Source organism: Oryctolagus cuniculus, chromosome 2 (genome assembly GCF_051225735.1).
Source record: "Oryctolagus cuniculus isolate XC-2025 breed Fujian yellow rabbit chromosome 2, ASM5122573v1, whole genome shotgun sequence".
NCBI classification, from domain to species: domain Eukaryota; kingdom Metazoa; phylum Chordata; class Mammalia; order Lagomorpha; family Leporidae; genus Oryctolagus; species Oryctolagus cuniculus.
Window position 1 is genome coordinate 142,557,391 of NC_142868.1, and position 15,160 is coordinate 142,572,550.

Sequence of the window (15,160 nt, forward strand, 5' to 3'; positions counted from 1 at the left end):
CCTAGTGAGCCGCGGCGCCGGCTGGGTGGTGAGACTTTGAGGGGTCAGCAGGAGGGTAAGGATGGGGAATGAGGATCCTAAATAATTGAGCTCTGTCTCACTCCTTTCACAAATGTCTACAGTGCCTGTTATGTAGACAGCATACAGTTCCCTAACCCAACACATTACATTCTTGTTTTATTTGTCCATGGAGATAGATATATCCATATCTATCTATCTATCTATGCATGTATCTGATTTAGAAGAGTTTGGACTTGATTTCAAATGGATTTGCAGTTGCAGTGTTGCTTCCTTCTCTGGATGTTGGTCAGGAAGTTACAGAGCAGTAAATAAGCATCTTAATATGTAAACTCCAAAACCCAGATATCGTGGTGCAGCTGGTGAAGCTGCTGCTTGCAATCTTGGCATCCCATATCAGAGCTCAGGTTTGAGTCCTGGCTGCCCCACTTCTGATCCAGCTCCTTGCTAATGCGCTCAGGAAAGCAGCGGAAGATGGCCCAAGTGCTCAGGACCCTGCCGCTTGTGAGGGAGACCTGGCTGGAGTTCCAGGCTTGTGGCTTTGGCCTGGCCTAACCCCAGCCATTATGGCCATCTGGGGAGTGAACTGGCAGATGGAAGATTGTCTGTCTATCTCTCTCTGTGCCTTACAAATAAATAAATCTTTTAAAAATAATATTTAAGATGACTCTCTGCAGAAGTGGTTTTTATAGCAAAAAGTCTAGAGAAAACCTAATAAGGCTCACTGATAAGGAATAGGTTAAATAAACCATGTTGTATTCCTAGAGTGGATTACTGTGTGGAGGTATGAAAGGGAATGAATTGGTTGTCTGTGTTCCAGTATGGAGAGATCTCCCAGAGATTAAAACCAGGGTCCAGAGCACAGGAATGGTATGCTACCTGTTTTGTAAGGAGTAGGGGAAACCCTGGAGGGAGACATAAACTTAAAATGGCTACTGTGGGTTCGTTGGGTGAGAGAAGGAAGGGGCAGATGTGATGTGGTAGGAGGGTGGTGGTTCTTTAGTCTCCATAGGGGGCTGGTTCCAGGACATCTTCCTCAGATAACAAAATCCGTGGATGCTCGAGTCTTTTATATAAAATATCGTAATATTTGCTTATAACCTACAAACAGCTTCCAACATGCCTTAATCATCTTTAGTTGACTTATGATACCTAACACAATATAAATCCCATGTAAATAGAAAAAAAAAAAAAAGTACATATACAGTATAGCCACAATTTTTTTTTCAATATTTTTGGTTCATGATTGGTTGAATCTATGGATGCAGAACCCTATGGATGCTTGAGTGTATCCCTTTTTGGATTTATAAATCAAATGAATGTGTTACCCATAAAGGACAATTAACTAAATTCAAAAGAAAACTCAGAGCCAGTGCTGTGGCATAGCGGGTAAAGCTGCCACCTGCAGTTGCCAGCATCCCATATGGGTACCTGCTGAAGTCCTGGCTGCTCCACTTCCGATCCAGCTCTCTGCTATGGCCTGGGAAAGCAGTGGAGGATGACCCAGGTCCTTGGGCCCCGGTGCCCATGTGGGAGACCTGGAGGAGGCTCTTGGCTCCTGGGTTTGGATCGGCCTAGCCTCAGCCATTGGGGCCATTTGAGGAGTGAACCAGCAGATGGAAGACCTCTCTCTCTCACTCTGTTTTGGCCTCCAAATCTAAAACAAAGAAAAAACAAGCAAACAAGCAAGCAAGCAAGCTCAGTCCTCTCCTTATTGGGCAGGTAAATTGCCGGATGTACTATGCCCCAGATAGTCTGTTTCCTAAGCTGCCCACTGCTTGTCTCCCCTGAAATGGACCAGTGAGACTAGGACGAGCCCATGGAACAGGGCCGAGACTAGGACGAGCCCATGGAACAGGGCCCCCATGATGCTTTGCTAAGCAGCCGATTATAAATACCCGGTCGTGTTTCAGGCTTTCCCCTTCTTCAGCCTGAAACATAAACTGAGCTGACACCAGCTGAAGTTGAATGCTGGGGATAGGGAAGGCAGGTGGAGGCCTGGCGTAGGCGCATGGCTGCCTTTCCCACCCGTCTCCCTGTGCAGTCTTTGGCATATCCATTGGCATCCTATGTGCTATATTGTCTGTGTGTTTGTGTTTATTTCCAGCGTCTCCTGAGTGGTGGCAAAATCCCTTTGAGCTGAACTGGTCCCACCCCGTAGCTGCGGAATGTTCGGATGTTAGGACTTGCTCCTCACACGTGGCACATTCTTAGCATCAAGGACAGTTCCTCCGGGGCTCACAGGAAACAAATGGAATCCAGGCGACTCTTTTCTCCCTCTTGAGTGGATGGAGAAAGGGGCAGAAAGGATCTTTGAGGAGACTTGAAACAAAGAGCATGTGGGAGGGAACCTTGCTTAAAAGCATTCTGAAAGATGAAATGCAAGGACATTCTGGATCTATTCTTGGCTCGACCACAAATGCACCCTTTCTATTTGATTCCAGTTTGTGCTTTAGCCTTTGGTTTTGAGTCCAGAAAGTAGGTGGAGCCCACATTCATTGTCCATCCCCACTGCCGTTCCCTCTTAGCTATCTGATACTTAATGGAACTTAAGAGCTGTCTTTTCAAGTGGCAGCGAAGTGAAGAGAGGGAGCAAGCCCTCCTCCTCTGGCCTTTTCCTCCTTTAGTGAGTACTACGGCGAGTGCTGTGCCTGGATGAGCCCCACTCGGGACTGGCGTCTCTCCCACAGGTCCTGCCTCTTTTGAGTAGAGCTGTAGACCCAGTGAAAATCGCAGGTGGTCTCAGCCACCTTGACGTCCTACAGCAAACCTGTCTGTACTGTGTCGCTCCTTCCTGCAGAGTGTCTGTACTGCAGCAGCAGGTGATGTCCTGGCCAGCGTGTAGGGGCCGATTGAAAGGCGTACTGCGTCATCGGACACTGACGGCACATCAGGGCTGGCAAGGTTCATGTACCAGGAGACAGGTGGACAGCGGTCCCCAGATCTCAGCCGACTCCAGGGTGTGTGTTCAGTCGGAGGAAGGGCCTCTGCTCTCTTCCAGCGAACTCAGGCTCTTGCCTCTGTTCTCTTTGGATTTGGAAAGTTAACCACGTGTTTGTGAAATTCCCTTGCAAGGCACTCATCATGAGAGCCACACCGAGAAGGCTTCTTTTGGGGGCCCCTCCGCTCTTCCGGCAAGTTTGACTGTGATCCGTCTTAGGTTTTCCTGAGAGAAGGAGAGGGTTGAAGCCAGTTGGATGCTCTCAGGCGAGCAGTACCTACGGAGGGTCCCGGGCAGCCATGGGTAGGACGCTGGGGGAAGGCGGTGATCGGTAAGCTTTACCTGATGGCTCCCCAGTCTGTTGACCAGTGAGCCCTAACTCTCAGGGCCACCATTCCGTTAAAGATTTCTGGCAGAGCTGAAAGGTTGATAGCAAAGCCAAAAAGGACTTGCGAAGTGTTGAGCACCTCTCAGGCGCTTTAACGTGGCACCTGAGAATTCTAGCCCAGGCAGATAGCCCAGATCAGGGCAGCCCCTTGTCTTGTTCTGGAGTCACCTGATTGCTAACAGCGAGACAGAGTTAGGGTGATAATGGTTCTAGCTAGGTGGCTAACTCTTGAGTAGGAACAGTGGACTTGGAGGCCGAAGTTTGCGGCCCAGTTGTGGCTGCTGCAAGTAGACTTGAGCACGGCGCGCGGTCACTGGCTTTAGCTGCCTCATCTGCTAGGTGTGAGTGGGCTAGAACTGTGTGTAAGGTCTGTGTTGGAATTGTAAGCGGCTTTTCTGGTTTCTGGGTTAACATCTAAGATCTGTAGGAATGAAAAACAAACTTTTTACTTGACCCTGGGGAGCAGGACTAAATGAAGCAAGGGCAGGAGATACCTTTTTTTTTTTTTTTTTGTCAGCAATGAACAAAGAGAAAAATGTTTATTCATTGCTGACAAAAAAAAAAAAAAGCTTATTTTATTTACCTGAAAGACAGAGTTACAGAGAGATAGAGACAGAGAGAGAAGTCTTCCATCTGCTGGTTCACTCCCCAGGTGGCTGCAATGGCCGGTGCTGCGCCCATTTGAAGCCAGGAGCCTCCTCCGGGTCTTCCATGCGAGTTCAGGGGCCCAGGGACTCGAGCCATCTTCTGCAGCTTTCCCAGGCCATAGCAGAGAGTCGGATTGGAAGAGGAGCAGCCGAGACTAGAACTGGCACCCATATGGGATGCTGGCACTTCAGGCAGGGCATTAACCCGCTGCACCACAGCACCGGCCCCCCAGTCACTTTTTAAATCAGATACAAATGGTACATTACATTAGCAAGCAAGTATCATTTAACTGTAGATACCTATAATACTCTGCCATCTCCATGTCATTTCGGGCAACTGTTTTCCCTTGCAGTCCCTAAATTCTGTACAATGAACTTATTGCTGTTTGTAATGAGGGGGGAATGGTCATTATAAGTTTGCTGCCACCTGTCATTCCCTCCTCATATAATCTTCATCTCCAACCCCTATTTAAGCCACTAAAAACTAATCTCTGTCTTTTGAATCAACAGAAGAAACCCAGTCTATCAAGGGCTTACCATATGCCACATGCTGAGCTACCAAAGTTTAAAAAAAAAAAAAAAGCAAAAAGCTTTCTCTCCAGAATGTCAAGTCCAGTGGCAAAGGACGTGCAAGTCATAACAAAATGTAACTGTGGTGCTGGTTGCTGTGAAGACAGAGAAGAGGATGTGCTGAACTCATATTGGGTTTTCAGAATAACAGTGCCTTGTGATTCTAGGGCACAGTGCTTGCATGTGACCCATCCACAGCTAATATTGACATGAGGTACTGTTGTTGATTAGTGTTTGTAAGGTTAAGTCACTTCTAGCTTTGGGGAGCTATCCGCATCATTTAACGTGGGCTGTTAGAAGCAGGGTCAGGAACACAGCTTTCCTCCTAGTCCCTTAGCCTTTATCCGCCAGCTTTCTTTCCACTCCCTGCTTCTTTGGCTACCTGTATTACAGGCAGCTTTCTCAACGAGCTATTCCCTGTCCAATCTTTGTAGAACTTTGGAGCTTTAAGGACTGAACTAGCTTAAAGCCTACATTGTCCAGATAGGAAAATTGAGGCACAGAGAAGTTAAGTGACGCTGCCCAAGATCACATATAACTGGTGGCAGAGGCGGGCCAACGTTACTACCTCTGCACAGAATGAACTTGCAGGATTTCTAACTCTGTGAGTTGCTGGCTGCTTTCACAGCTGAATGATTGAAGAGCATTGTTGAAAGCTCTTGAGAGAGATTTCCATTTCTACAGCTGACTGTCTGTAGCTATCTGCTGTACAGGGATGGCTTCCAGTTGAAAGATTTGCTTAGCTGGGAAGCTTCCATTGTCTTAAGTTTTTTTTGTGGCAAACATCAAGTTGAGTGATAGATTCCCCTCCTGAAGACTATTTCTGGGCTGAGGTAGGCTGGGTGACAGATTGGGTCCAGCACACCCATAATACTGTGCTATGATCATCTTGATCATAGCATCTTGATCATCAAGTGGACTGTAAGGAAAAAGCCATTCAACCTTGAGCAGATTTCAAGGGCAACTGTCATTATTTACCCTAGCAGATGCTAAATACATTAAATGGTAACCCTTTAGGCACTTGCAGGTCTCGAGCTAATCCCTTGACTTTAAGATTCCAGATCTAGGTCTGGTTTCAGCCCAGGTCTCCGGGAAGCCAAGCCTTGCCTCGACTGGCAACACTCCTTCTTCAGGCTCCAAGGGGAAACTGGTCTTAGACACTTGGCCTTGTCCTCAGCTGTATGGCCAGCACTCTAGACGCTGTGATCTTTCCCTTTTACTTGCTCATGAAGCCCCTGGCTCCTCCCATAATTTCCCAGAGTGGCTTTCTCATATTCCTAATATATTTCGGGTTCCTTCCTCCTCTCTCGTCAGTCCTGCCCTGCTTGTAACATACTATGCTGTAGAAATTCAGATTCTGCTGTTAGTTCAGCCCCATTTTTCCTCCACACAGGCCAGGAACAAAATTTATGGGTACGATGATATCACCATACAGAGTACCCCACACAGAGTAGGCGTTGGGTGAAGATGAGTTCCTTTTGCCTTTTCCTAAAGAATCCTGCTCATACCCCAGGACTTCTTATTTTAAAAAGAAGCTACATCTGCTTAGCATCGTGGCCCACATGTGTTTCATCAGTGCAGGTCTTCTGGTGCAGAGCTTTGGGGTGTTCCTTATTCTTACCCCTCCTGCCAACCAATTACAGCTTAAGACCAAAAACCAACATTTGTGAAAATCCTGTCCTCCTTGGTGGATAGCAACAGGAATCATCTGCCTGTTTCCCCCTTCCTTGACGAGCTCTGGTCATTCACTTTAGTGTTTAACACAGGCATTTCTTGCTGGATTAACCTCAAAGATGCTGAGATGTGCCAGGAAGGGAACACGAGACCACCAGAACGATACTAAAAAGCACACCCCAAATTTTAATCTCAACCCTGACAACTTGCTGAGACTTTTTTCCTCCAACAGAACATAGCTGAAGGCTGTTAGAATGGTTTCTTTTGTTCAAATTTCCCCTCCCAGGGCCCAGTCCCGGGAGTCCCTTCACCTGCATTTTTCATTAATGCTGTGGATTCATTTCCCCAAATAAACAAGCTTTGCTGCCAGAGAAAGTGTGAGCGCGATTGGATGCTGGATCTGGGATGTGTCTGGGGACCAGCTGCTGAGGCGTGTCCTTCATTTTTCTGGGTTGACCCTTGTCTCCTCACTGGGCCCTGGTCGTCGGGGACTGTGTGGCTGCAGCGCTGATCTCCGAAGGCCCCAGGCCGTTTTATTAGTCCTGTGTGTGGCCATCCAGCCCTGTGGAAGGCATCCTTCTTTTCTGTTTGCTCGGTTTCCTGAATGCCTCTTTCAGATCATCTTTCACCTCCTGCTTCAAGCTCTGGGGACACGTGTGGTTTCTCCATCACGCACAGATGTGACTTGGGGAGGGGCGGCACGGCTGTGGACTCGCACTTCAGCTGGGGTCACTGGACTCTGGAAGAACGAAGTCCTCTTTGAAAGAGGGGAGGCGGAAGGAGCCACAGCCCCGGGCTCTGTACATCTCCCCATCCACCATGAAACAGAGAGCAGAGTGTCTTGTGTCGGGAGGAAAGCATGAGCCACAGCTCCTGGGGACCAGGTCACCATGAATAACACGTCTGATTCTAAACTGGGACAGTTAGCAGATAAGAGACCAACAACCAAAACTTCTGAAGGGAGAAGACATGGTTCTTCATGTACCCAAATGTTGATCATCAGGGCTTGGCCTGCTTTTCCTATCAAGGTCTAAGCTTATAAGTAGTTTCAGTTTGGGGGATCATATGGTTTCTGTCACAGCTGCTCAACTCTGCCTTTATAGCTCTCCAGCAGGCAAAGACAGTATGTAAACAGATAGAGTGTGGTAGCTGGCCCCAGTGTGCACACCCCTGAGAAGTCTTGAATCCTGAGATGTACAGACATCTTCATCTTTGTTGTTTGCATAAATTGACGAGTGTTGTGTATGTGGCCAGGCTCTGTGCTTACAATATGTCCCTTAAGGACAGGAACACCGTCTAAGAAATGATTTCATCGGTGTGCAGACATTATAGGGTGTACTCTGCCAGTGGGTAATACTCTGATCAGACAGTGTCTTGTGTTTGTCGCTTGGCTGTACTTTCAGGGAATGATCACATCCCATCCAAAGTAGTTCTTTGAGGGTATTAATATACCCACTTCACAGATAAGGAATCAGTCTTAAAGACATTAAAGGACATCACCAAGGGCAGAGCTGAATTTTGAACCATAACAGCTTGATTCCAAGCTGTAGTACTGACATCACTGATACATGTTTGCTTTCAGAACTTGACATTGCCAGTATTTGGACTTAAGCAAAAAACCACCACTACCACCACCACCACCACCCCCTAAAAAAGAAACCCCAGGTAATTGCTAAAAGCTTATAAATTAGTACATGGCAAGACTTTTAAAAATAAGAATCCATCAGAAAGTTGTAAGAAAATGGCAGCCGTGTTCTCTTGTGCTTCTCCTGGCTGGTTTTGCCTTTTACCTGCTAAGAACCAGTGCCAGAAACCTAGTGAAGGCCTAAGGAGCTCGGAGACAAAAGATATCCAAGATGGTTTCCAGGCTTCAAGATCCAGTGCCCTGAAAATTGGCAGGGTTGGGCTGGGCAGGGAGCAAGCTCCTACCCCTTGGGTTGGCCTGCCCTAAGGCCAGCCAGCTCTACCAGAAACACCAGCAGACACAAGCTGTCCACCTATTATCCACACAGGTACTCAAACTCCTTGGCTGTCATTCATAGTGGCATAGGCCACTCTAGCTGGCATGGTCAGGAGACTGGATAACCCTATAATCCACATTGTTTTCCAAACTGGTGGTGGTAATTAGCCCTTGGGTCAACCAAATAGAAATGGCCGTTAAGAATGACAGAAACTTACATTTGGATGGCTTTGGTTGATCTATAAGTAAAACATCTTCCAAAGAAAATTTATAGTGAAAGATCAGGAAAGTAGTATTCCCTGTGTCATCACCTACAGCAGTGTTTCCCAGAGTTCATTCTTCGGGCTCAGCAGGATGGTGATGGGTGGTGGGGGTTCTGTGGTCAAGTACATTTGGGAAATGCAAAGCTAAACAAACTTAAACAGTACTCTCAGGGGTATAGTGTGTTGTTTTTCCAAAAATCTGTGTTTTGGGTGTGTGTATAGCCTTTTATAAGATTGTTTGTAGGAACACCCTTCGAGAAACCCTAACCCAGCAACATTTCCCATTGTTAACATTTTGGTAAATTTCTTTATGGTTCAAGATTTTTAAAATAGATGGGCATGTCAGTAGCAGCAGCTACAGTGGTTATTAAATCCATGTATTTTTTTTAATCAGGAGTTACATATTTTCTTTCTTGTAGTTTGAGAGTATGTGTTTTACTATATTTTGAATTATTTCAAACTGAAAGAGAAGTTAGGTGAGAACAAAGGACTTCTCTACACCCATTTCCTCATTTGTTAACATTTTACCATGTTGCCTTATTATCAGTCTTTCTATGTGTATAGAAACATTATTATTGCAATAACGTTTGTGTCTTTTATTAGACCTGAATTATAAAATTCTTAAATGAATTATGGATTTATTTTAAAAATTATTTATTTTATTTGAAAGGTACAGTTTGAGAGAAAGAGATCTTCCATCTTCTGGTTCACTCCCCAGATGGGTGCAATGTATGGAGCTGGGCTGTTTTGAAGCCAGGAGCCTCCTCTGGGTCTCCCATGTGGTTGCTGGGGCCCAAGCACTTGGGCTGTTTTCCATTGCTTTCCCAAGGTGCATTAGCAGCGAGCTGGATCTGAAGTAGAGCAGTTGGGAAACAAACTGGCACCCGTATGTTATGCCCGCACTGCAGGCAGTGGCTTAACCCACTATGCTACAGCGCTGGCCCCTGGATTTATTTCTTGGGAATCCTTATAAAAACTCCAATTAGGCTAAAAGTTCATAAATCCCCTCCATTTCTGCTTGTTGTTTTAAGGCAAATTATGCTTTGCAAATGTGAAAGATTATGAAATTAGAGGGGAATGTTTTGATATGCGTGTAGCTTGCTGTCCTGATGAGGAAAGAATTTTTGAAAGCCAGAGAATGCTCCAGTTGAGGACCACACATAATCTTGATCATTCTGTGTTAGTGAGGCTGTACTCTGACCTTGTAAGGGGACTGTCCAACCATTTACAACCAGCCTGCCATCCTCTTGCACAGTGTCCTTTGCGAGGTAGAGTTGGCTGTTGGCTGAAGTGGGAGCCTCAGCCTAAAGCATCCTCCCATTCTTTAGTTTCTGGCCTTCAGTCTGACCTCTGTGTTTAGTTTCCTGTGGTGACTTGTCATGTTTTCACACTACATTAACGTGGGTAGTTGTTGAAATGACCGAGTTTCAACAGGGGTGTCGTTTAACATACCTTGGAGCGTCCATATCTGGATTATTTTCTCAGCCATCCAATCAGAGCCCTCTTTCTCCTCTGCATGGTTTAAGTAACCCATTTGGAGCATTGAGTAGAGCAAACACTGTGCCACAAAGGGATTTGTTGGTACAAGGGACTAAGGATGTGACTTACATAACCTCTCATGGAACCTTTCCAAAGCCATAAAAGGAAGCTGAACACAGGGCCTTCTCCTTAATGCTAACCCTGAACACCAGGCAGGCCTGTGTCCTCAATGAGAGCTGGGACAGTGTACCAGGCATTTGCTCAGGGCCTTGCTGCAGCCCTCCCAGTGGCCTTAGGACCTGTGTCTCCTACCTCCGAGCTGGAAGCTAAAACAACATCAAGTTCAGCTCCCACACCCACAGTGCTGCTTTGTTGCTCTGTGTGGATAGCAACCCACCCTCACCCATGGTTATATGTGTAGTAGCTTCATACCTAACTAGAAGAGTGTTTTATTTGTATCTAAATTAGATCATAGGGAGTGGAAATTTTTTTTTATCTTTAAAAGCATTAAACATTTTTCAAAGGTACCGAGAGGTGGTCAACTTGTAAATGCTCACCACACAGATGCAGCAGTTTATCAGGGCTTTGACACATTTCTTTACCCTGTCCCTCTATTTGTTTTCTGGCAAAAATATGCATGACAAATACCAGATACCATATCATTTCAGCCCTAACGTACATCAGTCTGACTCTGAAACAGGGGTGGGGGACGTCCGGCCCATGAGCCGTATAAGGCCCACAAAATCATTTGGCCTGGCCGTGCCAATGCACCCGCAGGCAGGACAAGAAACTCAATAAATCTATGGTAGGCTCATTTTTAAGTTGAGAATTTTATATGGCCCATGAATGATGTCATAAATATCCAAATGGCCCTTAGCAGAAAAAAAAAATTCCCTACCTCTGCAAACGTAGATGTTTTATAAATGCAGTGCCACCATTTTACCTAACATAATTAATCTGGGGACCAAAATTTTGATGTGTAGCTTTTACATAGCTCCTGCCACTGGGTGACCTTGGAACACAAGAAGCAACGTGACCGATTCTACTGCTTGAAAGAGGGGTCCTTACTCTCTGAACAGTTGTTTGACTGGCGGATGGGGGTGGATGAACATTTTGCACTTCTGGTTATGCAAATTCTAATCTCAGGTGTTGAGCCGTGCCATTTGCTTCCTGGGCGTCTCATGCTATCATTAATGATTGTTATCCATAACTTCAGGAATTTTTTTTAAAAAACTATTTTAATTGGCAAAAGCGTGTGTCAGCTGTCAGGCTTCCAGTTTCCACTTTTGAGAAGGAGGATGTTGAATGTGAGTAATGACACAACAGGCCTATAAAATGCGGACTAACCCTCGGATGACTCATCCAGTACAATGCAGTGTATTTGTCAAGGAGACTGAATCATATATGGGGGAAACCACTTCTCAGGCAGCCAGCTGGTTCTCAGGTCAGCAGGAGACGGTCCGTTTTTATCGGAAGCTTTATAGTAGCAATAATGCTAATACCCAGCACTTGGGCTCCACGATGTAGAGGAAATGGCATCGCCAGGCAGGTATGTGCCTACTGTTTATGAACTTTATTTTCTTGTTGTTCGCTTCTGCCTAAGCTTTCCGGTGTTTGCTTTTAACATGTTTTTAAGGGAGACAGGTTATTCTGATTGTTAAGAGCCAGAATACATGTATTTATCCAGGTGTGTGTGCCCACATGCTGCGACAGGCGTGACCTCTTGGCATCAACCTGTGTTACGGGACACAGAGCTCTTATAAACTCATCCTCCCTTCTGAAAACAAATTTCTCCTTAGGTTTTCAGATAGAAATGTTTTTAGCCCATCCCTTGGATTAAGTGCTAAGTCTAATAGGTGCTGCTAGGAAACAGCTCCCAGAGATGTACCCACTTTTTGGGTAGGTAGCTTAGAGCTTTAAAAAGATGAATAAGCAGAGGTGAGCTGAAGGAGGGGGTCTGAGGGTAACAGTTGTTGTCCTTCCTATCCCTAAGATGCATGACTTAACGCAAGAAAGCCTTACCCCCGTTGAGTGAATGTGGTGGTCATTATTATTAATTAATTAATTTACTTATTTGGCAGATCACAATTTGCTTATGTTGAATTCATGCATTCACTTTTTCCTAGGTGGGAGAAAGGATAAGTGGGGATTTGGTAGCAACATTTAATTATAGCTTTCACATGATCTGAAAGATGGTTCTGCATAATTGGGAGGCTGTGTCTGCCCGTCTGACCCTCTCTCTTCACTCCCTAAATTTAAACAATGCCTGGCTAGTTAAGGCACATATCTTGTTTATTTGAGTATATTAAACATTCCTGTGTGTGTTGACAGTCTATTCAGTGTCTCCTCATATTTTTAAAAACTACTTTTTGAGTAGTCCTCCTTGCTAGGGACAGATGCTATAGTTAGTTTATAGCAGCACTATTTATGCTTTCCTGGTCTGTTGGTCCAGAATGGCTGGGTCAGGACCTACCACACAACTGCCCGCGAATTAGCCTAAGATACAGCATTTGCAGAGTGGCTCCATGGAGGGTGGTAAATCCTGCTCCCATCAGAGGGTGACCACACCGAGAAAATGGGCAGGCAGTCTTTGTCCCTCTTCCCCTGTACTGTGAAGTCCACGTTAATGATCCATTTTCCTTGGGATGTGTGAATTTTAAATGGCCAATAAATGCATTTGAATTACTTATCCAAATGCTTTAAGAAATTCCTGTAATTTGGAGAGCCAGTGTGAGGAAACTTTGGGCTTGTTTCTGTTTAGTAGATCATGGGGTGGACTCTTTTTAGAATGGCCAGTTTGTTTTCAGAGACAGAACCATCTCCAAATTTCATTAATTTTGCATTCTATAAATGAAAGCCACCTGTTATGCTGTAACATGCTAATTATGGTAGAGGGCAATAATGAGGAAGAACAGTATTTGAAATATGTGGGGGTTTTGCTAAGAATTTTCCTGCCAACATCTGTAGTACTTATTTTTATATGTGTATGTGTATACATGCATATATAGTACATATTTAATAACAGCACTTGGTGAGATGAAAAAAATACTTCAAATTCAAAGGGAAAGCCCTTTTTTAGCTCCTTCTTGCTAATATAACTTCTCTTTAGGTTGTGGAAGAAAAGCTACTTTATAAATGTTAGCTTGAACTAAAGCACTGATTTGCAGTCTTGAGGAAGAGGGGTTCTCTCACCGTTCTGGTGAACGCCACGCTCAACTTCAGGTTCATTTTGTCAAGTCATGAGAAAAACAATGTGAATTCTGTTTTATCCTGAAGGCAGAATAGCTCTTTTCTCTGATTTCATTGAAACTTTCTATCATTCCCCCCCGCCAGGCCTGTAAAAAATGATTATAGGCAGAAATACAAAAAATATTTTTTTAAGTTCTTGATTTGTGGGTGTTTTCTGTTAAAATGTCTTGTTTTTCTTGTGATCTCTGTATCTGAGAATAGTTTGAGTCCTGTCCGAATTTCTTTCCAGAACAGCGTAGATTTCTTCTGGCTCTGGTTACTTCGCATCCAGGCAGCCGGGCTCACGATTGGGCAGTGACAGCGACCCCTAAGGTTGTGCCTGCCACTGCTTCCAGGCAAGCCCCCTGTGCTGGTAAGCGTTAGCCAGCTGGTAGCCAAGAGTGACCACATGGTGCTTCGAGGCCTCTTTCCCTTTTGAGGGAACGGGAATAGAGAGCCATGGCCAGTACCCAAGGTCTCATGTCATTCAGCTTGGATGTAACCGACAGATACTGAGTGAGACACTGCCTATGCTCAGAGCGGTGTGCTGGGCAGTGTTCTGTTTAAAAACGCGTGGGATCTTGGCCGGCGCCGCGGCTCACTAGGCTAATCCTCCACCTAGCGGCACTGGCACACCGGGTTCTAGTCCCGGTCTGGGTGCCGGATTCTGTCCCGGTTGCCCCTCTTCCAGGCCAGCTCTCTGCTGTGGCCAGGGAGTGCAGTGGAGGATGGCCCAGGTGCTTGGGCCCTACACCCCATGGGAGACCAGGAGAAGCACTTGGCTCCTGCCATCGGATCAGCGCGGTGCGCCGGCCGCAGCACACCAGCCACGGCGGCCATTGGAGGGTGAACCAACGGCAAAGGAAGACCTTTCTCTCTGTCTCTCTCTCTCACTATCCACTCTGCCTGTCCAGGGGGAAAAAAAAAAAAAAAGCGTGGGATCTGGACTCAGCCCTGTCCTCGCTTCAGTTTCCGGTCTAGTGAGGATTCATCATGACTGGTGGTAGATCTCTCCCCGGGTTTCCTTTGTTCCTAGATTGATTGGAGTGTGTAATTGCTATGTGTATCAGCAGCGCTGAGCGGTTCCCTTCTGGGTCCTCGGCCTGACTCTTCCTGGATGGGAGTCAAGAAAGGACTTCCCTACTCAACATTCCATTTGATCCTTGTGGTGGCCATGTTTTCCGAGCCAAGTTGAGTGACGCAACCTCAGACAGAAGGTTTTTCTTTTTATGTGTCTTATGGTGAATGGCAGTTGGGGTCAATCTCAAGAGGTTAGACAGTCCAAGATATTTCAGTGGAGCAGACAGTTTTTCCAAATCTCCGCTTGCTGGCTTGAAGACCCCTCCCCCTTTTAGCATCTATTGAAATTGTATCCTAGGGGCCTGCGCTGTGGCTCACTTGGTTAATCCTCCGGCTGCGGCGCCGGCATCCCATGTGGCCGCCAGGTTCTAGTCCCAGTTGCTCCTCTTCCAGTCCAGCTCTCTGCTGTGGCCCGGGAAGGCAGTGGAGGATGGCCCAAGTCCCCGGGCCCCTGCACCTGCATGGGAGACCAGGAAGAAGCACCTGGCTCCTGGCTTCGGATCGGCACAGCGCCGGCCGTAGCAGCCATTTGGGGGGTGAAGCAGCGGAAGGAAGACCTTTCTCTGTCTCTCTCTCTCTCTCACTGCCTAACTCTATCTGTTAAAAAAAATAAAAATAAAAAGTAGCTCAAAACTATTGTGAGTTTAGAAATTACTTCAGAAAGGTAGGTTAATTTAGAGCCGCTCTAGACATCTGATCTGTCAACGTGTAAAGACATTTACTGGCATGTAGAGATACCTGTTTTTGGAGTGTACAGTCCTTTCATGCTGTACAGATGCGTGGTTTGTGGATTATGTGGCAAAATACAGTGATCATTGCTCCTGCTCATAGTGGAATAGCTATACCCAAGCTCATTGATCATTGATTTACAGGTGTAAGTGAATGGGGCGATCCGCCTAGTAGTGGCCACGA

At 46.0% G+C, this 15,160-nt stretch overlaps 1 protein-coding gene across 5 annotated transcripts in view; it reads left to right on the top strand.

Moving 5' to 3' along the window:
* Positions 1–15,160, top strand: part of SPRED2 (sprouty related EVH1 domain containing 2) — a 125,762-nt gene that overhangs the window by 53,945 nt on the left and 56,657 nt on the right. The window contains exon 1 of one of the 5 annotated variants that reach the window (XM_017340723.4): positions 11,347–11,489. The exons of the other annotated variants lie outside the window; for them this stretch is intronic. Within the exon in view, the coding sequence (XP_017196212.1) occupies positions 11,473–11,489 (17 nt within the window). The 5' untranslated portion in view covers positions 11,347–11,472. Of the gene's footprint in view, positions 1–11,346; positions 11,490–15,160 lie in introns of those variants that run through there. 5 annotated transcript variants of the gene reach the window in all.